The sequence below is a fragment of the Protopterus annectens genome, chromosome 11.part0 (genome assembly GCF_019279795.1).
Source record: "Protopterus annectens isolate FY-2018-M chromosome 11.part0, PAN1.0, whole genome shotgun sequence".
Lineage (NCBI taxonomy): Eukaryota > Metazoa > Chordata > Ceratodontiformes > Protopteridae > Protopterus > Protopterus annectens.
Window position 1 is genome coordinate 1,493,245,381 of NC_056745.1, and position 24,466 is coordinate 1,493,269,846.

Genomic DNA, 24,466 nt, shown 5'->3' on the forward strand with positions numbered 1-24,466 from the left:
AGGTGTTCTTTTGGGACCCCTGCTGACAAGTATAGGCAAGTAGTGCTTTTTCTATCAGTGGGATCAGGATCTTCTCTCAGTTTTCTACCAATCCCATTTATTCCAAACGTGCTGGTGAAGACAAAGAAGTAAAGTCTAGACTTAATCTGGTAGTCCTCACCACTACTTGCCAAAGCAAATGTCCTGTCAAATAGAGGAACCAGTAATCCAACCAATTCACTACACAGTACTGATGCAGCAAGAGGGCACCCTAGACATCTGAACCTTAAAGTACTTAAACAAGGTACCTTACAGCTATCACAGGTCTCCCCAGGTGGTCTGTGTATTTCATAAAAGTGCTGAAAGCCTGATAGGAAATCATACACAAGCAAATGGAAGAGAGTTCCAGCGGGGTAAACTGAGTCACTTGGATGTGGGTGCCTCTCTCCCATTTTGTATGCTGCTGTATCTTTCTGACATTGTTCAGCTTTGATTTGTTTATGCTTCTGTCAAAGTGCATCTTTTAGCACTTTCACCTTCCAGTCTCTTCAAACTCTGCTGCTAAGCCTTTCCTGAAAGGTACCTTATTCCGTAAAACTTGAGGAGATGCTTGATTTCTCCACAGGACTTAAGTTTTGTAATTGAGGAGGTTACACGGTCTCTCTTTCATCAAGTTCCTGCTCTAATGATCCTCGAATAGTTTTGTATCGCTTTCTGCTTATTTTCTTCCCATAAGACATTCTATGTCATAACATTGTGTTTTTTAATCTATCTACCTAAATAATTATCTGCTGATAAATGTGAATATTGCTAAACCAGTTCAATACATAGTTTACCACCATAGCCTTTGTTTTTTTTAATTTATTTTACATCCCTAAGATACTTAAAACTTTTGCAGTGTTCCACAACACAGAATGTCCCTTTCTGGATTTATGAAGTACAAAATAATATCATAGAAAATAAAGTTAATTTTTTTTGAGTGCCCTGCCACTTGTATCCTTGAATCACATTTTTCTTTGCCACTGGCTTTAAATATAAATCAGCCAGACCATTTCTTGGGCAGTCATATTGGCCTGTCTAGCCAGTTACAATGTAGACATCCTGAGTTATTGTCTATATATTTCAAAGGCTGTGGTCTGATGGTCTTTCAGTTTATCTAGGAATCTAAGCAAGGTGGGTTCATCTCTAATATCAGTTGGTAGTTGTTCCAGCAGCTTTAAGCAGGCTTGGTGAAGGTTTTATCTGTCCACTACAAACTCAAACCCAAAGGAAGGTGTTTTCAGCACTAAGGCTTCTATCGTCTTGGGTTCTGCAACAGTAGTTTATTTTATTTGACATTTGTTGACCGAGAATGTCTGACTGAGCTTGCACCCCTTTTTCAGCAGAGACCCAGAAAGAAAAGCTCCACAAGGTATTACATACACCATAAAAATGTTGACAAACAGTACAGTGTACATGAGGTAATGTAAACATGCATTATAATGCTTGGATTCCCACTTGCACCATGAGAGTTTAAAAGGTGTTCTTTACAAAAAAAGACAGTAAAACAATATGTTAAAGTCATTCAGTAGTCTGAGCAGTATAGCCTGATATACTAGTAATAGGTGACTCTATAGTCAGACACATTGATGTCCCGCTGACCAGGCTGAACAAGGAGAGGGTGACTGTGAGCTATCGGGAGCTGGGATCCGCCACATAACACACGCACTCAAGTCACTCCAAAGCAAGTACAAATATGACTCCGTCATTGTCCATGCTGATGTGAATGACCTGAGATGTACCTCCCTGGACTACATGAAAAGAGACATAGAAGAGCTCTCCGATTATGTAGCCCAGGCTGGTATGACCCTGACCCTGAGCAGCATCTTGCCCTCACCAAGAATGATACCACAATACAAAGACAAGATGATCAGCTTTAATAATTGGCTCAAGTACTGGTGTCATTCTAAGGGGATCCAATGTCTGTCTGCCTGGGATGACATGTTGGACAAGCCACGCTGCTTCGCAAGGGATGGCTTGCACCTGTCACCACTGGGCTTCCGGATATTGGCTAAGGCTCTTGCCACCCCCATAGTGCCTTTTTTAGGCAAGGCTCAAAAGACAAACCCACCTCCTTAGAAAACAAAATGGAAAAAAACTAAGGGTAATGCTGCTCAACGCCAGAAGTCTAAATCTCAAGATGCAGGCACTTGATGCACTCCTCAGCATGGAGAACATCGACGTCTGTGCAGTAACTGAAACCTGGTTCAAGGCTCCTGAGAGCACCCCAGCGCTACCAGGCTATACCTCGTATCATGCTTTTCGGCCCCAAAACCCGGGCCGAACCACAAAGGGAGGGGAGTGTCCATATTCATCAAGGACACCCACACCTCCAGGTTAGTAGCAACACATGAAGCATCAGAGACCATACAGGTGCAACTAACCATAGGCAAAACTGCTATACAACTGGTAGCATGTTACAGACCAGCCTTCCTGAAGACATTGGAGGATATGAATGTATCACAAAATACCATCATACTGGGAGACTTCAACTACCCAAACATAGATTGGGTACATTATTCTAGCCCTAATACCATAGCCCAAAGGTTCCTGGAATTCATAAATTCAAATGCACTGGAACAACTAGTCACCTCTCCCACTAGGGGAGATAATATACTAGACCTGATCATCACAAACATGGGGACAAAATGCTTCACACCGGAAGTATACCCCTCACTAGTGAGATCTGACCACAAACTAATCACCCTGGACATACATATCCCACCTCCAACCCCAGCACAAAAGACCACAGTGAAAAACTTCTCAAAAGCAGACTTCACTCTTCTTAAGACTGAGATGGTATCCTTTAAGCCCACTGTGCCAGTGGATACCACATCCCCCAATGCCGAATCATTCACAAATGCTTTCTGTGGACATCTCCAAGAATGCATGGATCATGCAATCCCAAATAAATCCAAGTCCCTCTCCACCAAAGGTAAGCGTCCTGTCTGGTGGACCTCAGCCATAAACAAATTGTATAACAAAAGAAGGAAGCTACTGCACGTCAGAGCAAAATCCCATGAAGGGAAGACATCTCTGGTCAACATTAGCAGAAAACTACGTTTTCTCATAAAAACATCCAAGGCCAACTTTGAGAGAAAAATCGCTAAGGACACTAAAGATAACCACAAAGCCTTCTTCAGCTATGTTAGAAACCTGGGCGGAAACCCTCAGATATGCTCAGAGTTGGTTCACAACAACAAAAAATACACTGAACCCACAGATGTTGCCAACATTCTGGCTGACAGGTTCAGTGCAAATTTCTCCCCTCTTTCACCCCCAAAAGAAGAAATACTTATCCCAGCTGAATGTAATCTCCCTGTCATCTCAGATGTCCAAGTGAGAACCGCCCTAAACAAAGCAAAAAACACAGCATCAATGGGACCTGACTGTATCCCGGGTTGCGTGTTACGTGAACTCCAAGAGGAGCTAAACCCACACATAAAAATGCTATTTAACCGTAGCCTTACTTCGGGATATGTACCTGAACACTGGCGTACAGCAACAGTGGTCCCACTCCACAAGGGGGGTGCCTCTACAGACCCTGGAAACTACCGCCCCATAAGCTTAACCAACCTGGTCTGCAAAGCTATGGAAAGAATCATTATGGAACTCATAAACAGAGACATAGGGGACCTACAGACACTTGACCCCACCCAGTTTGGCTTTGTAAAGGGCAGATCCTGCCTTTTAAACCTGGTTGACTTTTCAAAACAGTCACTAGAGCCATTGATGAGGGCAAAGCAGTTCATACAGCATACCTGGACTTGGCTAAGGCCTTCGACACAATACCCCACTCAGGCACCATAGATGAGCTCAACAGCTTAAAAGTAAACCCTTATGTCACTAGATGGGTTGCAAACTGGCTAAAGGACAGAACCCATAAAGTTAAAATCGCTGGAGCAATGTCAGACTCAAAGCCAGTCACAAGTGGTGTCCCACAGGGATCTGTCCTGGGACCCCTCTTGTTTGGCATTTATTTCTCAGATGTTAAAGCAAACATGGGAGGGCTGTGGCTGACAAAGTTCGCAGATGACTGCAAACTAGGCACCATAGTCGATACACCAGCAGACACATACATCCTACAAAAAGGCCTCACAGAAATGGACAACTGGTGCCGGAGTCACGGCCTTAAACTTAATGCCAAAAAATGTATAGTCATCCCTTTGGGAAAAACAAAGTACCCACAAATTATCACATAGACAGCAACCCACTGAGTACGGAAAAAGTAATCCGAGACCTAGGGACCCAAGTCGACAGCAACCTCTCATTTGACACCCACGTTGCCAAAGTGGTTAGAAAAACATTCTACCTTGCACACCTCATCATGAAGGGATTCACATCCAGATCCAAGGATGTCATTGTACCCCTATATTCCTCCCTCATCAGACCCATGAATTGAGTACAATGCCCCATTTGGTATGTACCTCACCCGGCATTTGCAACAGCTGGAGAGACCACAAAAGTACCTCACCAAGAGGATCAAGGGTCTCCAACATATGTCTTATTCTGCCAGACTAAAGAAACTTCAGCTCTATTCAGTAACATACCACCTGCTCAGAGGTGATCTCTGCCTGACGTACAAGGCCATGTCCAATCAGGATCTGATGGACATGCTCCACCTCAAAAAATCCAAATCCATCAGGACCACGAGAGCTAAAGACTTAAACCTCGGCACAAGTATGAATAGGACATGCTGGAGGGATAGATTCATAACCCAGAGGCTTCCCATGCTTTGGAACAAGATCCCAGTTCATGTTAGGCAGAGCCCTCACTGACTCTCTTCAAGAGAAATCTTGATGAGTGGATGGGAGATCGTAAGTTTATCCCAGGGTCACATCTGTGTCACTGCTAGACAGAGGCACAGTAAACTAATTCTATTATATAAGGGGACCTTCATTGTGTCACTACTAGACAGAGGCACAGTATTCTAAATTTATTCTGTACATTTTTTGTACCATTTCATGGGGTGGCAAAAGCCACATCACTATGGCTAGGCTTACAAATGCCCCAGGGCAGATAGCCTAGTACTATACTATGAAACTTTGAAATTCATACATCTCCAATACATAAGGAATTCCCCATTTAGAGGGGAAGTAATGACAATAGTTTAAGATAGTTGTTTATCACTAATGTATTAGTCCTGGGGAGGGGGACTGCTGAAGTTAATAAATCATAAAAAGTTATATTAAATGTAAGTGCTCCTAGTTGGATAGTGTCTTTCCCAGAAACGTAGAGCTATTTGGCACTTCGAAGTAGCAGGCACTGATGAATTAATTGTTGCATCTTGTATACATCCTCCTGTTAGATCCCTCTTGGTGTGGGAAGATGAGCTTCGTAAGAACCACTGCATACTCAGGTTTACAATTCAGCATTTTGCTTCATGAGTGAACAGATTTGAAATACAATTTGCAAGAAGACTCACAAATTGTAGCCTTTGTGTAAATAACCCTTACATGACTTTCCACAAGGACAGGTGACCCACAGGACCACTGTATTTGTGTGATGTGGTTCTGGAACTGTCCTTAAGTTACTCCATCAGTCCTGTCTTTCATCCCAAGCACCAGAACAAGGGAGAGGAAATTCTGCACACCATGAACACTGGCAATCAGCTGAGATGTTATACTACCAGCACCAGATGTTTCAGGCTTTCTGAGTAGCTTTGTCTCCATGTCATGAGAAGCAATATATAAAACATTATGTAAATGGATTGTCAAAACATCCAACAGAATGCATCACCTTCTTTTAGCACTATACCAAGATTTGAACTGGTATTCAATGTGTGCTGGTCGGGAAGGTGGGGGGGACTGTTATTACTGCAGTCGTCTTCAAAAATGTCTGACTGAAGCATATCTGCGGGACTTACTTTGATTTCTAATCCACACTTTCTGCAGATGTTGTAAACCAGATATACACTAGAGAATTAAATGTTTTTGCTTCTGCTATCCAAAAAAGCATGCTTTACCCCTCCACCTATAACCATGTTGAGGGATTGTTTGTGTTTCCCAGTCTTGCGTGTATAATTGAATCCCTGCAGTAGTATCTTTATGATGGGAGTAGTAGAGATGTGTGAAGTGTAAGCATAAATGTTTAAATAACAGGATTATTACTTCAATAGGAACTCCCACCCATCTTGGCTTATTGAATTCTGTTTTCTCCTTTAGAAGTTTGGTGGTCTTGTAAGCTAACCCCTGGGGTGGACGTCTGTGTAAAATGCTGCATGTATTGGGAGAGGTGTAGATGGCTTAGATTGTGGTGGGTGGGTTATATATTTATTTTGATGTCTTGATGTCCTCCTCTCATTTTATGTACTTTATTAGCTGTCCTGGGTCTAGTCTGTGATGGGTTGTTTCTATACATTCCTGCAATTTGTAGAATTTCTTGAAGTTGCCATTCGGATACAGGATGCAACATACTTCACTGTTGAGCCCTGCTCAAAAAAAAAAAAATGAAGGTCAGTACCCCTTTAAAGAAATGCTTTTCGGCCCCAAAACCCGGGCCGAACCACAAAGGGAGGGAGTGTCCATATTCATCAAGGGCACCCACACCTCCAGGTTAGTAACAACACATGAAGCATCAGAGACCATACAGGTGCAACTAACCATAGGCAAAACTGCTATACAACTGGTAGCATGTTACAGACCACCCTCCCAATTTCAAGAACCCACTCAGCCTTCCTGAAGACATTGGAGGATATGAATGTATCACAAAATACCATCATACTGGGAGACTTCAACTACCCAAACATAGATTGGGTACATTATTCTAGCCCTAATACCCTAGCCCAAAGGTTCCTGGAATTCATAAATTCAAATGCACTGGAACAACTAGTCACCTCTCCCACTAGGGGAGATAATATACTAGACCTGATCATCACAAACATGGGGACAAAATGCTTCACACGAAGTATACCCCTCACTAGTGAGATCTGACCACAAACTAATCACCCTGGACATACATATCCCACCTCCACCCCAGCACAAAGACCACAGTGAAAAACTTCTCAAAAGCAGACTTCACTCTTCTTAAGACTGAGATGGTATCCTTTAAGCCCACTGTGCCAGTGGATACCACATCCCACAATGCCGAATCCTTCACAAATGCTTTCTGTGGACATCTCCAAGAATGCATGGATCATGCAATCCCAAATAAATCCAAGTCCCTCTCCACCAAAGGTAAGCGTCCTGTCTGGTGGACCTCAGCCATAAACAAATTGTATAACAAAGAAGGAAGCTACTGCACGTCAGAGCAAAATCCCATGAAGGGAAGACATCTCTGATCAACATTAGCAGAAAACTACGCTTCTCATAAAACATCAAGGCCAACTTTGAGAGAAAAATCGCTAAGGACACTAAAGATAACCACAAAGCCTTCTTCAGCTATGTTAGAAACCTGGGTGGAAACCCTCAGATATGCTCAGAGTTGGTTCACAACAACAAAAATACACTGAACCCACAGATATTGCCAACATTCTGGCTGACAGGTTCAGTGCAAATTTCTCCCTCCCTCACCCCCAAAAGAAGAAATACTTATCCCAGCTGAATGTAATCTCCCTGTCATCTCAGATGTCCAAGTGAGAACAGCCTAAACAAAGCAAAAACACAGCATCAATGGGACCTGACTGTATCCCGGGTTGCGTGTTACGTGAACTCCAAGAGGAGCTAAACCCACACATAAAATGCTATTTAACCTTAGCCTTACTTGGGATATGTACCTGAACACTGGCATACAGCAACAGTGGTCCCACTCCACAAGGGGGGTGCCTCTACAGACCCTGGAAACTACCGCCCCATAAGCTTAACCAGCCTGGTCTGCAAAGCTATGGAAAGAATCATTATGGAACTCATAAACAGAGACATAGGGGACCTACAGACACTTGACCCCACCCAGTTTGGCTTTGTAAAGGGCAGATCCTGCCTTTTAAACCTGGTTGACTTTTTTGAAACAGTCACTAGAGCCATTGATGAGGGCAAAGCAGTTCATACAGCATACCTGGACTTGGCTAAGGCCTTCGACACAATACCCCACTCAGGCATCATAGATGAGCTCAACAGCTTAAAAGTAAACCCTTATGTCACTAGATGGGTTGCAAACTGGCTAAAGGACAGAACCCATAAAGTTAAAATCGCTAGAGCAATGTCAGACTCAAAGCCAGTCACAAGTGGTGTCCCACAGGGATCTGTCCTGGGACCCCTCTTGTTCGGCATTTATTTCTCAGATGTTAAAGCGAACATGGGAGGGCTGTGGCTGACAATGTTCGCAGATGACTGCAAACTAGGCACCATAGTCGATACACCAGCAGACACATACATCCTACAAAAAGGCCTCACAGAAATGGACAACTGGTGCCGGAGTCACGGCCTTAAACTAAATGCCAAAAAATGTATAGTCATCCCCTTTGGGAAAAACAAAGTACCCACAAATTATCACATAGACAGCAACCCACTGAGTACGGAAAAAGTAATCAGAGACCTAGGGACCCAAGTCGACAGCAACCTCTCATTTGACACCCACGTTGCCAAAGTGGTTAGAAAAACATTCTACCTTGCACACCTCATCATGAAGGGATTCACATCCAGATCCAAGGATGTCATTGTACCCCTATATTCCTCCCTCATCAGACCCATGAATTGAGTACAATGCCCCATTTGGTATGTACCTCACCCGGCATTTGCAACAGCTGGAGAGACCACAAAAGTACCTCACCAAGAGGATCAAGGGTCTCCAACATATGTCTTATTCTGCCAGACTAAAGAAACTTCAGCTCTATTCAGTAGCATACCACCTGCTCAGAGGTGATCTCTGCCTGGCGACAAGGCCATGTCCAATCAGGATCTGATGGACATGCTCCACCTCAAAAATCCAAATCCATCAGGACCACGAGAGCTAAAGACTTAAACCTCGGCACAAGTATGAATAGGACATGCTGGAGGGATAGATTCATAACCCAGAGGCTTCCCATGCTTTGGAACAAGATCCCAGTTCATATTAGGCAGAGCCCCTCACTGACTCTCTTCAAGAGAAATCTTGATGAGTGGATGGGAGATCGTAAGTTTATCCCAGGGGTCACATCTGTGTCACTGCTAGACAGAGGCACAGTAAACTAATTCTATTATATAAGGGGACCTTCATTGTGTCACTACTAGACAGAGGCACAGTATTCTAAATTTATTCTGTACATTTTTGTACCATTTCATGGGGTGGCAAAAGCCACATCACTATGGCTAGGCTTACAAATGCCCCAGGGCAGATAGCCTAGTACTATACTATGAAACTTTGAAATTCATATATCTCCAATACATAAGGAATTCCCCATTTAGAGGGGAAGTAATGACAATAGTTTAAGATAGTTGTTTATCACTAGTGTATTAGTCCTGGGGAGGGGGACTGCTGAAGTTAATAAATCATAAAAAGTTATATTAAATGTAAGTGCTCCTAGTTGGATAGTGTCTTTCTCAGAAACGTAGAGCTATTTGGCACTTCGAAGTAGCAGGCACTGATGAATTAATTGTTGCATCTTGTGTACATCCTCCTGTTAGATCCCTCTTGGTGTGGGAAGATGAGCTTCGTAAGAACCACTGCATACTCAGGTTTACAATTCAGCATTTTGCTTCATGAGTGAACAGATTTGAAATACAATTTGCAAGAAGACTCACAAATTGTAGCCTTTGTGTAAATAACCCTTACATGACTTTCCACAAGGACAGGTGACCCACAGGACCACTGTATTTGTGTGATGTGGTTCTGAAATTGTACTTAAGTTACTCCATCAGTCCTGTCTTTCATCCCAAGCACCAGAACAAGGGAGAGGAAATTCTGCACACCATGAACACTGGCAATCAGCTGAGATGTTATACTACCAGCACCAGATGTTTCAGGCTTTCTGAGTAGCTTTGTCTCCATGTCATGAGAAGCAATATATAAAACATTATGTAAATGGATTGTCAAAACATCCAACAGAATGCATCACCTTCTTTTAGCACTAAATCAAGATTTGAACTGGTATTCAATGTGTGCTGGTCGGGAAGGTGGGGGGACTGTTATTACTGCAGTCGTCTTCAAAAATGTCTGACTGAAGCATATCTGCGGGACTTACTTTGACTTCTAATCCACACTTTCTGCAGATGTTGTAAACCAGATATACACTAGAGAATTAAATGTTTTTGCTTCTGCTATCCAAAAAAGCATGCTTTACCCCTCCACCTATAACCATGTTGAGGGATTGTTTGTGTTTCCCAGTCTTGCGTATATAATTGAATCCCTGCAGTAGTATCTTTATGATGAGAGTAGTAGAGATGTGTGAAGTGTAAGCGTAAATGTTTAAATAACAGGATTATTACTTAAATAGGAACTCGCACCCATCTTGGCTTATTGAATTCTGTTTTCTCCTTTAGAAGTTTGGTGGTCTTGTAAGCTAACCCCTGGGGTGGACTTCTGCGTAAAATGCTGCATGTATTGGGAGAGGTGTAGATGGCTTAGATTGTGGTGGGTGGGTTATATATTTATTTTGATGTCTTGATGTCCTCCTTTCATTTTATGTACTTTATTAGCTGTCCTGGGTCTAGTCTGTGATGGGTTGTTTCTATACATTCCTGCAATTTGTAGAATTTCTTGAAGTTGCCATTCGGATACAGGATGCAACATACTTCACTGTTGAGCCCTGCTCAAAAAAAAAAAATGAAGGTCAGTACCCCTTTAAAGAAATGCCTCAAACTGATGTCCATTCTGTGGTCATTTGTCTACTCCTGAAGTCTGCTCAAAAGACTGACCTTTGCTTATGGAGAAGTCCCAAACATTATGAAAACACACAAAAGTAATCCTGCTATTCATATATTTAGTGTTATGGTGGCGACCATTTGAAATGTTGGGACCCACTAGAGCAAGCCCTGAAACATGGGGACTGAATGGCTGAAAAAGTGGACTTGTAATAAGTGTGAAGATCGAGATTTACTCTTCTCCTGAATTTTAAGTCTTTTCCAGCATATTGTCACTCGGCATTTCAAGTGCCAGCATTTCAATAGGGCAATGTCATGGTAAGTACCCTCACAAAACTATACTGTATAGAACTGCTGACATGCTCCATATTGTGTACAAATGTGTAAGTTTCAGTTTTGTCTAGACCGTTTTTGACAGCCCGTTATTCTGTTTTAAGTGGAAGCTCTTTTTAGATCTGTAGAATGGACATAAGCACAAAGTTTGAAATTAATTTTACATGGTTCGTAGGCATTGTATAATTCATAGTGTTGTTTTCCTTGGGTTTACATGGATGCTTCTTGACTTCTGTTTTTTTTTCCTGTTAGGATTGTGTGTAAAACTGGTAATACTAATGCTACCACCAAAGGTGGTGTTAGAGTAACCATAAACCCTGAAAAGACGGGCTTTTCTGACGTTATGTTTGAGTACAGGGTACGTCCACATTTTTACTTTCTTGCACCTTCTTTTTATTCAATGTTTATTGTTATGATTACAATTTCAATTTTTATGTCACACTAATGACTGCAAACTTCTTAAAGTGAAGACTTGCGATTTAGTTCTTAGGTTTTGTGTGGGATACAAGATGCAGTAAACTTTGGCTGTACATATACATCTGCAGGGCATACTTTTAACAGGAATGCTAAGCAATCTTTGCTACACACTGCTACTGGATTGACCAGCTCTAACTTGATCTGTCTTTGCTACCAATCCCAAAATCACCAGGGAAGTGTTTTATTTAATCCATTTGCAGTTATGTTCTTTTGAAGGGCATTTACTGCTAATGTGTTAATACTGCTTACGATGTGGAAGTTTTCTTCATATGACACACTAAGGCTTTTCGGAGAAAGAGATTAGGAAACTTACTGGTGGTTTTGGACATCTTGCATGCTTCATGATTAATTTAAAGTTGATTTTCAGGCAGGCTTTGTGTCTTTAAATGTATCCATTGCATTTTAATGAATAGCAGGACTTGCTTATCTTTTTGGTTGGACTACTATATGCGGCATTTCCTCACTATGCACTGCTACTGGATTGGCCACCTGTAGCTGGTTTGGATGTTGTTACCAGTCACAAAGACATCAGGGGCATGTTTTATTTAATTCAATTCAGTCTGTATGCTTTTAAATCACATTTAGTGCTACTCTGGGAAAATGACTGCTGTGCCAGATTTTTTAAGATAACATTAAATAACCATATATAGATAAAAACAACTTGTAGCACAGTCCGTGACAACATATTTAATTAATAGTAGTGGCAATTCAACCATGTAGTAGTCTGACAGAATCAACAACCGTGTGCATTTGTACTGATAGTAATAATGATTTAGAAGAATGTTTAACTTGCTGAAATGCATTTAAAATTCAACAGGGCCTCAGAGTTCTAGCACAACAGGATTCGGCACCTCAGCAAGTTTTCAATCACTTAGTTATTTTTAACAGTTTGTTTTATAAAGAGAAGGCCACTAAGAAACTGTGCTGTAAAAGTCAAATTTAAACAAGTGCCAAGATTAATAAATCTGTTAATCATTGAACTACTACTATTCAGTGTACCATGCCATTCTGACAGTATTTTGAGTGTATTCTAAGGCACGAGGTTTTCGATCTTGCAGCATTCCCTTTCCATGGTGTTAGTACCGATCCATCACCAGGTATCTGCACCAACTATGAATGTTTTATACGTGGATGTTTCATATTTAACAAAATGACCAACCCTGTACCATTAGTTACAAGCATGTTTATCTACTCATGCTAAGTCTTCATTGCTTCTCTTCCACTTAGCCTGGATGACCTTAACATGTACTCTGTTAGCAAGAGAAGTGACTAAGGCCCAATCTCTCAACTATTCTACTTAGTTATGGAATGGCTAAGTCCTTACCCCCTATGTATTTTACATAAACCAATGCATATCACCCTAAAAAACTTTTTAAACCCTTCATCTGCCCATTCAGCTCTTTATCCAACATCATCTCAAACCTTAAGACCTCAGTGTAAATCAAAACCACCACCTGTTTACAGCAACCAGGTGTAATCAAGCACTACCCCTCCCACTCACTTTTTTGATACTTTGCCTTGGCTTGTTTTATGTAACCTCCCTTTCCTCTGTTCATGTCATCAGTTTTACTTTTTCATCTTTTTTTTTTTGGACAGCCAGCTGCAGATGCCTTTCCTATTCCTACTTAAGAACTTAACCCTCTACCTTTCCACCTTTATATTCTTTTTGATCTCCTGCCTCCATTCCTCTTTTGCTATGTGTTTGACTGTTTTTAACTTCAGTTAACTTGGGGCTGTTTCTGCTTCCACTTTTTAGTTATGGATCCCCCTCCCACACATTAACACTGCGATCCCTTTGCTGTACCGTCCTATATCTTGCCCATCTGCACCCAATAAAAATAATTACTTTATCAGTTTAAACTCACTTCCCACTACTGCATGCTGCAGCTTTTCCATATCTACCTTAAACTGATTCAGAACCTGGCACCCCCAGAGTATATGCAGCCAATTACCCCAAGTCCCTCCCTCGTACCTTCATCAGCGCTCAGTGTTTAGACCACAGATTCTACCAAGTCTGCCTGGCGTGTAAAAATACCAGTGTAGCCATTGCCAAGCAAATATTTTGAACTTCTTGACTTGGTTACAGACTTCAGCAATTTTATCACTTCAGCCCACACCTATTCTGGTATTTCCTATTGTGTTTTATTTTTTTGTTTTGTTTTTTGGGAAATGTTTTCCCTCCTTTTTTTCTCCATGTCTTTAGTGCTTGCACTGTCAACCTCTCCACTTCCTCCTCTTCCAGTCATATGAATTAACTGTCTGTATCAAGCTGATTGAGGCAGCATCTATCCCTACCTTCCTCTTTAACATGTCCCATAATCCCCAATACTCTCACTCCATTACATTGTGTAAGGAGAATTTCTGTTGCAAGTCCATTCATGCTCTAATAGATTCATAAGTGAGTGTTAGGCTAGCTGCCCTGTAGGGCCATTTTAAGCCTTAACCAGTAGCCTGGTGTCATACTCTAACCCTGTACCTTTTGTCTGTCTGTGTGTGGAAGACCTTAATCATTCTACCAAACCCTCCCCTTCACCACCTTTGCTCACTGTCTGGCCCAGGTGACTCTCCTAATCCATCTCCAAAATGAGTTCTTTAGTCTTTCATCCTTCCAAATGCCAAACGGGAATAACTCTTCTCTCCATCTATCCACTACCTCATCCTGTAACAATTCACTGGGTAGATTTTGCATTCCCTTTAACAATGGGATATCCTGTCATGTGTCTAGATGTTCTATAAAATACCCCTGTAGATCCATGCCTTTTTTCAGTGAATTTGTCTTTTCCAATATTGTACTTTTCTAGTCTGTTTAATATCTTTAGTCAGCTAGCCTAAAAATATTTGTCAGCTGACTGGCCCTCAGGCCATCATTAAAATCCAGCCCTTGACAGGCACTCCCCTTTCTGTCGACAGTCACCAATGCCCAGGCTACTCTCAGTTTATTTCCCTCCCATAAAAAAATCTGTTGACTGCTTTACCACCTTACCTTTCTCATGCAATTTTCATGAAATATATTCAAAAATAACTGAATTGTGTATAGCAGCTGGGGGAAAAAGTACAATTGTATAATGTGTACCTTTTTTATTCAGTACCCAGCCCCCTGTGTACTCCTATCTTCTCATTTAAAGTTTGACCCCCCACAATGCCTTCTCCGATGTTGTTTGCATAGTTTCTTGAACCTTGTTCTTTAACCATATCCCCAAGTATTTTATTTGATCTTCCCATGATGCCTCAGTCTCTCCTGCTCTTGTGTCCTATTTAGTGATATGGCCTGCATTTTCCCCTGGTTCACTTCATAGCCTGCTAATTTTCCAAACTTACTCACTAGCTCCTAGATGTTCAAGAGATCCTTCCTTGGGTCTTTTTATCAACAGAATGTCGGACAACAGTACTATTTTTCTCTGCATGTCACCCCATTTGTATCCTAGAATTTCAGGTGTCCTGACATGGTTTGCCAGTGGCTCTAACTGTAAGGTGAAAATTAATGGTGAGAGAAAGAAAAGGCATCTCTGCATCAACCCTGTAAGTAATTCAAACCCCTTTGGGAGTCTCATTCTTATTTTTACTTTTGTCCCTTTGTGTACCCTCCTCAACATCTCTGTCCAGTCCTCTGGAAACCCATGTACCCTCCCAGCACTTGAAACAGATACTCACCTAACTCTATCAGAGGCCTTCTCTGCACCAAGGGTAATACGGCCAGTTTTTCCCCTCTTTCAGTAACAGCAGAATTTTTATCAATATGTGTGTTGCTCTCCTCCCCCCGCAAAGCCTGTTGTACTGTGCAAGGGACCACCTCCACTAATGTAGTTGCTACTGTTGATGTGAATCATTTATAATTATGATTTAAGATTTATATTGGTCTGTATTAGGAGAGCGTCTGACCACCCCTCCCTTTTGTGAATTACCACAATTACTGCATCTCTCCAGCTCTGCAGAGGATCAGCACCTTTTAATATTTTTTTTAAGTATTTCTGTCCAAACATTTAATTTCCTACATCTTTGTTGGGGAAATCATCCATTCCAGGAGACTTCCCCTTTTTCATTTTGTGAACTTACCTTTTCACTACCTCAGTGATTATAGCCTTGGTCAAGTATGCTCCTCTTTCCTTTGCTATACTTGCCAGTTGCCCCTTTGCATGCATCTCCTCGTTTAACCCTATTTCATTCTGCTCTTCATCCTCTTCCTTATACAGTCTCTTGATAGTACACCTGAAACTCACTTAGGATTTCCCCTAGCCATCTGTAGTGTCTTCTCTGTCCCTTTTTCCTTAAGCTGGCAAATACCCTGATCTTGTTTGTGTTTCACTGTTGCAGTCATCACTTGTGGATTATCCCTGCTGGGTATCCCTCGGCTGGCCCAAATACCAGAGTAAAGGATTTCCCTCCTGTGTTGGCTGTCAGTCACCTGAGACTGATGTCAGTCCATCAGAGCTATAAAAGGAGGCAGCGGATGCCATTACATCAGTCTTTCTTGCCGTGGAGCCCAAAGCAGAAGCAGTTTGCGAGTACGTCGGTCGGCCGTTGCCAGAGTGAGTGAGAAACCTACTAAAAGCTAAGTGGCCCATTGAGGAACCTTTTCTTGCACTTAATCCGATGTCCAAGAAAGTGAATAACTGCCTCCATTGTGGAAAACAAATACCACACTAAGATTTTTATAATCTGTGCGTAACTTGCTTAGGCCCAGACACGATGTCCCTGGATGTAGGTTCTGTCCTGTAACACTAGAACCATCTGTAGAAGAGCTGAATTTGTAGCTAGGCATTTCAGGGAGAGTAGTTACCAATGCAAAATGGCATCTGTTGGTCACTCTACTGTGGAAATTCCAAAAAAGAGGAAGGAAAAGGAAAGAGACCATGGAAGGTTAGGCCCTCAGATGACTCAAAGCTGAAGTCAGCCAGCCAACCATTCACTAGTACAGCAGAACTCAGTAAGGCGCATACGCAGCCCCTGACGACAGCTGAAGAGCCATCATAGGCCTTTACTGAGACCCTTTGGAGTCTGGTATGCCACCGGATCAGGCTTCTCCTACCCATGGTTGGGTCCAGAGCCACTTTGCAGGCACCGGCTTCCTCAGAGGCCTTTCGGATGACCACCGCCAGACAAGGACTGACGGCCATGCCACCAATCATAACCACACATAAGCCCATTGAATCACTTGCACCTAAGACTAGGACAACCCATAGGAAAACACCTTCCGTGAACCCCAGTCACAGATTACCTCCCACCTAACCTGCTCAGTCTCAGCGGTTACTTAGGATGACTGAGGATTTAATCTCAGTCATCAGGGTAACCAGTCTGCTCAAGCTACCCCAGCCAAAAGAAAAATGGACCTTTCTCCAGAGTTGCTTTCGGAGCCAGAGTCAGAGGCCTCTGAATTTCTGGACTCACAGAAGAACAGCCCCTGCAGCCTTTGAAGATTCAGATGCTGAGGAATCCATTCCTTCTGCATCCCCTCCTGAGGACCTCTCATTCAGGGAGACCTTAAATTCCCTAAGAGAGCATTTCTATTGGGAGGCTCAGGACAACCCCCAATCAAAGAAGAGACTGAGATTTCCTGGACTTGCTACAACATAAACCCTTAGCTATTCCTCCCATTCAGGATGTGATTGAGGATGTCTTCCTGGAGTCTGGCCTCACCCCTGATGCCCTGCCCCCTGCACCCAGAAAGCCTGACAGATATTGCAGTGTGCCAGACACCCCTAAGTATTTGTTCAAAAACCCTGCAGCTGACCCAGAGGTCATTACTCAGGGACCTAAGGGGGCTAGGGCCAGTTCCTCCAAAAATCCCATACCCTCTGACAAGGAGAGCAGAGCCTTGGACCAGTGGGGCAAGAAGGCCTACACTTCAGCTACCCTAGCCATTGGAGCTCTCAATTGCCAATTCCATATGCTTAAATATCAACACAAAATACTGGAATTGTTAAAGTAGAAAATATCCACCTTACCAGAAAGTACTACTACCAGAGAACTAGGAGAGCTGATACTCTCTAGCTCTCAAGTGGTCAAGCGTTCCCTGCATTGTGGCTTTGATGCTTTGGAAGCCACTAGCAGGGCTGCAGTTTCTGGGTCAGTCATTAGAAGGCATGCATGGTTGAGGGAACAACCATTGCCTGATCAGGTTAAATTAAAACTTCTGGATGCCCCCTTGGATAAGGAACAATTGTTCGGCCCTAAGGCAGAGGAGGTGATTAAGAAAATGGAAGACAAGGCTAAGTCAATGCAGGCAGTCAAGGACTTTCTGCAGGTACAACCCCCCAGATTCCACAGGAACTTCCCTACCATGCACTGGTCCTTTCCTACCCAAGCAAAAACTGTGCATAGGAAGGGGCACAAAGATGGGCCCTCCAGGCACCAGCAGCAAAGCCAGCAAAGGCCCAGACAGTGCATAAATTTTCATAGATTCATAGGTGTGTACTAGGCTAATGGCCCTGGAGCCTTTACAAGCCTAGCCCATAGGATTAACCTGGCATTGTGCCATCCAACTTTAGTTCCTAGTGCCTCTGTCGAGTAGAGCCACTGGAGTGTATGTTTGCATTACTAGTGCATAAATATTTGAGTAATTCAACAGTTAAAATAAGCAGTAAATATAACACAAAAAAATAAAATGTAGTGTAAAAACAGTTTGTCCATGAAGATCAAAATTATTCAATAAATAGTTCAATAAAATATAGAAATATGTAAATATGTTGATTTGTTAGTTTGGTGTATTTAATAGGGTGGAACAATGAGTGATTTTACTCTGAAGTCCTGTAATTACCCAGATGAAAACACTTTTAAGTTTTTTTTCTTTTTCTGTTTTCATTATTATTGATGTTTGACAAGTAATTCTGTTAAAGTTTGCAGGCAGTACATTGGTCTGTCTCATACACTCATACTAGGCTATCTGCCCTAGGGCATTTATAAGCCGAGCCAGAGTGTGTTTGGCTTTCGCCACCCATTTTAAATTAATTTTGCTATGCCCTTTTTCGAGGTTAGTATACTGTGCCTCTGTCTAACAGTGACACAGAAGTGATACCAGGTAAACCTCGATCTCCCATCCACTCATCAAGATTCCTCTTGAAGAGAGTCAATGAGGGACTCTGCCTAACCTGGACTGGGATTTTATTCCAGAGTGAAGGGAGCCTCTGGGTTATGAATCTGTCCCTCCAGCATGTCCTATTTATTTCAGTGCTGAGGTTCAAGTCTCTCGAGCGTAGCTTGATGGGATTTGGATTTTCTGAGGTGCAGCATGTCCATTAATTCTGGGTTGGACATGGCTTTATACGTCAGGCACAGATCGCCTCTGAACAGGCGGTATGCCACTGAGTAGAGCTGGAGTTTCTTTAACCGGGCAGCATATGGCATCTGTTTGTGCCCTTTGATAATCTTGGTGAGGTACTTTTGGGGTCTTTCCAGTTGCTGCAGGTATCTGGTAAGGTACATCCCAAAAAGCCTCCATCTTATTTCAGGTTTAAAGTATTTGTAACTGTTGTCTAACATTCCCTACATCATTTTGCTTTCTTGCACAGTTGCCAAAGACTGCTGCTGGCAGAAAAACCTGGCTCTGAGTTGTTGTGAGGTACCTATTCAGCTGTTGTTTTTGTGTTGACCCGATTTTCTTTGTTGCTCTCAGATTAGTTGCTCCTGTTGTTAAAATATCTCCTTGTTGCTCTCATTGCAGGTCATGGTAGACATCTACAGTTATCAATACTGACATCTACAATTATCGATACTGACCATTCCTTTTGTGCTTAGGCTAGTTTTTGACAGTAACTATATTTGGCCACATTTAAGCATGTGGCAGCCAAGTCTGACAAACCTGGAAAGAATAGTTGTGTTGCACCAGAGGCTGTAGTCTCTTTGCTTCTAACATTTCACAAACGACTTTTTAATTGTGCAGCACCTGAGCCTAATAACTCTTTGAAATGTGTTTTGTGGCTCCTGAGACAACCTCTGTCCATTCTGTTGGGCAGTTGAGTGGTTTAATAGTCTGGTTTGTGGCACCCAAGTCGGTCTCCAGTCATAGTGTTGGTGGCACCTGTGACTGCTGTTGTACAATATACTGTGTGATTTATGATAAAATGTTGTTTGTTTGGCCCTTAGGACCCTATATTAGCAAACATACATGACAAAGTACTTTTTGCTCATTCTAGGGGAGTTAAATAAACTGTGGCTAATTTAGATGATTCTGAGCACATGGCACAGGCCGAGTCCATGGTTACATGCTACACAAGTAGCCAGGCATTCCATTAAATGCAGCTGTCATGCTGCAGAGGCTTCCTGTTGGGCTGCAGCCAGTGACTCTATTATCCATCCGTCTGATGACTTTGCTCACAGTCCCTTCCGGAGGATATAGTAGCCAAGCTTCTGTATCTCCGACCCCCACTTCATAGGGAACCTTTTTTTTGCTCCTGCTACACCTGAACTTTTCAAAACTCTGCATGAGAAGGAAAAAATAATGTAGGATTTCAACATTTTTTTCACATCAGTCCTTAATATCAACAGAATTGTCCTCCCAAGCTCACTTCCTTTGTCTGCAAAGAGTAAACACTTCCTGAGAAAAGATTTCAGGAGAAACCTACCAGGGAATGTAAACCTGGAAGTTCTTTTCCTGGGTAGACCAGCCTCTATCTTCTGCCTTCTCCCCCCACTCTTCAGTTCAAGTCCTGCTAGTATTAAAGGGTAGAAACTGTGTGGTAAGAGGGACGGTGTGTGCATTTCCTGTGTGTCTTGGCACGGTTTTACTTGTGAGTGATAGGTTGAAAAGGTGTGCTAATTGATTTAGCAGGTTGAGTTGTAGCCATCTTTAGGAAGGCTGGCTGCAACTGGACTCATTTGGGTGTTTTGATGTTTTGTGATTGTTGGACTGAGAGTCTCATGATTATGGCATACATATTTGTATTGTAAGAGGTAATTGTATTGCCTAGCAAAGAAAAATTTGGGATAACAGTGCAGCAAATGCCTTTACCAGTTGTTTCTCCTGCTGATTTTTTTGATGGTCAAGTGTTGCCCATGATTAGATACTACAGCAGTTTAAAAGTATTCCTTGCAGTGCTCCTAATAATTCACTGGTGTTTCATAACCACTAAAAAAATGTTGGTGCAGAGGTCTATTTTGTCTGCTGTTTCTTACAAGCTCATAGGTGATTACAAAGCTAATACCGCTATGAGTGCCATTTTAAGCCATGCTTCCGAATCATATATGACATGTCTTGATACCCTAGGGCTAATTTAAGGGGTATATTAAGGCTTGTACAGGCTGAGTTTCTTCTCTTATGTTTTGCAAGCAATAGGACCCCTGACTCAAGAAACCCATAACATGCTTTTAAGTTTAATGGAAATACTCACTATCCAACCTTTTACCATATTCATGGGTGACTAATTGCCACACTGTTAACTGGGAATTATATACGACACCAAATGTGCAGGCACAGACCAGATTGTCAATACGCTAACCAAGTGACCAGGGCTGCAGATATACTGGGTCTCTGTTCCTGTGTTATGTGGGATATCACTGTACACTCCATGGTATAATGTTATTTCGGTAAGGTCAGACCACAAAACTGTCGTCTTTAAAGTAGAAAAAGAACTCAGAATGCCAGCTAACTCTGGAATGTTCAGGAACTATTCTACTAAGTGATAACCTGGCCAAATTTCAAGCCCCTCTAAACCCCAAGAGCACTCCTGCGTATGTGGAACTGATCATAGAAACCCTATACAAGCATGTTACTAGCTGTAAACAGACGGCTGTACCCACCAGGAATAAATACAGAACTAACGGGCAAAAAAAAAGCCATTCTGGTGGAATCGCAACATCAGTAGGATGTATAACAGAAGGGAGAAAATCATGGCAAGCAATAGGAGCACAGCAACCATCAGGATAAAAGCACTCATCGAACAAAACAAACAGTTCAGAGGACAAGTAGTCTACCAAAGCCAAATTTGAGGTACATTTGGCCACTCAGGCCAAAGAAAACCATTGGGCATTACTTAGCTATGTTTACAACCTCTAAATTTACTCATCTCTCCCTCTTAACCTCCTCTCAGGGAATACCATCAAATATTACTCCCTTCTACTATCACTAGGGAATAAGTCCTTGATGCTTTCTCTAAGGCCAAGAACACTGCATCACTGGACAGTACCCCAGGCTACCTTCTAAGTAGCATGAAACATGATCTATCAGGCTGTCTGGAATGACTATTTAACTGTAGCCGTCAAACAGGCGTTGTGTTTCGTGCATGGAGAGCAGCAGCTGTCACCCCTCACCAAAGCAATGCATGAGGATAAAATGGTGCTCAGTGCCTACTGTGACCTGCCAAGGAATTTGATACACCACTCGGGCATTATTGACAAATTCAAGACATTGGGTATAAACCCTTATGTCACCCAGTGGATAGCCAGCTGGGTCACAGATAGGATCTAGGAAGTTAGAAATGGGGCGTCCACCTCTGCAAAAAGGCTAGTCACCAGCAGAGTGCTTCAGGGATCAGTCCTGGAATCGCTCTTTTTTCGCTCATCTTCCCTGAAGTCATGGCAAATGTGAAGGGCCTCTGGCTCACCAGAGGTCTGCAAAGAATTGCAAATCCAGAGCAGTCATAGAATCCCCCACCAACACTAATATTCTCCAAGAAGGGCTTATACTGGTGTCAGAGCCATGGACTAAAACTAAATGCCAAGAAATGCATAAGAGTGTTCTTCGGGAAGTCATCCACTTCTAATAGCTATCATATTGATGGCACATCCCTAAGAGCTGACCTATTAATCAGGGACTTGGAGACATACACAGGCAGTAGTCTAACCTTGAAACCTCATGTATCTGTGATAGTGAGGAAATCATTCTGTGTTGTGCAGCTTACAAAGTATGTCATCCATATGAAGGAGGAGCTTGTTCCACTGTATTTGGCATTCATGAGACCTATCATTGAGTGCAGTGTCCCCTTTGGTATGTATCAAACCAGGCACATCCAACAACCAGAATGCCCCCAGAGGTTCCTCACCAAAGGAATACAAGGGAGTAAATAGCATGTCCTATGTAGACTGCCTCAAATACCTGTCCCCTGTATTCTGTCTCCTACAGGCTGCTGAAGATCTATGCCTGGCATACAAGGCATCTTCAGACCCTCACTGATGGACCTCCTGCATATCTGCAATAAAACAGCACCAGAATAACCTGTTCTAAAAGCCTAAACCTTGCTTGTGATATAAATTGGACCTGAAAGAGACACAGGTAAGTATCCCAGAGACTACCCCTTCTCTGGAAAAAAACTCCTCATCCACATGAAGTAGAGTTCCTCCCTAACCCAATTCAAGTGGAACTTGGACAGTTGGATGGTGTACTGGAAATTCATCCCTGGTTTGACACCTCTCTCTCTAATAGACATAGGTGCTTGTAAATGTTTCATATACCAAGCCCTTGTTTTCACCTAACAAGGGTACCCAAACTTGTCAGAGAGTTGGGATGTACAGCTAGGCTTGAAAAGACCTGGTGGTCATTAACCTAGAACACATCTATGAATCTGTAGTAGCCATGGCCATTTTTTTTAAATGTGTCTATGTGGTCACATGTCATCTGCGTCATGACATTGTCCACTTCAAGCTTGTGGTCCTTTTCCGGCTGCTTCATGACATGGAGTACTACAAGCTCAGGGTCCCTCTGTAGATATAAAGGAGCTCATTCTAAGGCTCTTGAGTGCGAGTCTAGCAAGTTTCCATGCCTTACGAGAAGGGTGTATTTGTCATGTGTTCTAGTGGGGGCTTTTATTGTTTTAAAAGATCAGTCTGAGTGTATTGAACAGTGGCCAGTGATATTACTTGGCAGCATTAAAGTATTTGATCAGCAGTAGGTCATATTAGCTAAGGTGTGGTCCTGTACCAAGTCATGTCCTAAAAGTAGTGGTTTACGCCTCATGGCTTGCTTAACAATTTGGTATATATTATACCTTAGAACCCTGTTGGTGTGGGGGGGGATAATGGTATCATGGCATTAATATTGAATTCACATTGAACTATAGTATTTTGTTTAACAAGGTCTTGTGGTATAATTTTAATTAAAATGTTTATTATTAGTTCATAAAGTTATATTTTTGCTATCACAGGAACCTAAAGTTCATGAAATTCACCCCAACAAAGGTATTCGCGATGGAGGAACAAACATTACAATCTCTGGTACACATTTAAATACAGCTTCAATGGACGATGTTAGTGTCTCACTAGGTGGCGTAAACTGTTCCTGTAAGTACTAAAGAGATTGTTTTGTGCTGCATTAATTAAAACAGGGAAGCTGGTTTGTGGAGGGGGGGGGGGTACTGCATGTTATGAATCTGCTTTACCCTCTGCTTAATAGTGCCCTAGATAGCTTTCTGAATTCTGCTTAAAATGTTCACTTTACTTAAACTGGATTTTCTTTACATTTGCATTGAGATTGGTTGGTTAGTTGGTTGACTTTAATACAAACCTATTGCTTTTGGCTGTTTCTTGCATATTGCAGTTTTCAACTTCAGTGGTTCTTGCTCTTTAAATAAAAAAGGTGCATTATTCTGTTATGTTCTGTGACTTTCAGCTGGATAAAGTAATGTAAAAGATACTTTTTAGTATATAGCTGTGCCCCATTTTTCTCCAGTTTTTCTACTTGGTTTGTGATGAATCCATACTACCTTAGGAAACATCATATTGTAAGCCAACAGTCTGATGTGGCATAGAATTCCAGTGTTTCTTAAAATGTTGTGCCATTTTCACATAGTCAGAATTCATAAAGAACAACTATACAAACCATACTGTGCAAGTCAGGGTCAAAATTTTCTGCCAAAGTCTGAATTCTGGAATACATGGAAGCACTCATGGATTGTAGCACTTAGCAACTGATATACAATCACCATGAGCTACAACTGTACCATCCAATTTAGTATTAAAGGTTCATATTACTTTATTTTTTCTAGAGGAATTCAGCT

At 42.1% G+C, this 24,466-nt stretch overlaps 1 protein-coding gene across 1 annotated transcript in view; it reads left to right on the top strand.

The window, feature by feature from the left end:
- Window positions 1-24,466, top strand: part of PLXNB2 (plexin B2) — a gene marked incomplete in the record, with an annotated part of 671,705 nt that overhangs the window by 284,969 nt on the left and 362,270 nt on the right. Inside the window, 2 exon segments of the mRNA XM_044087338.1 lie at window positions 11,319-11,424; window positions 23,615-23,744. Of these exon segments, the coding sequence (XP_043943273.1) occupies window positions 11,319-11,424; window positions 23,615-23,744 (236 nt within the window).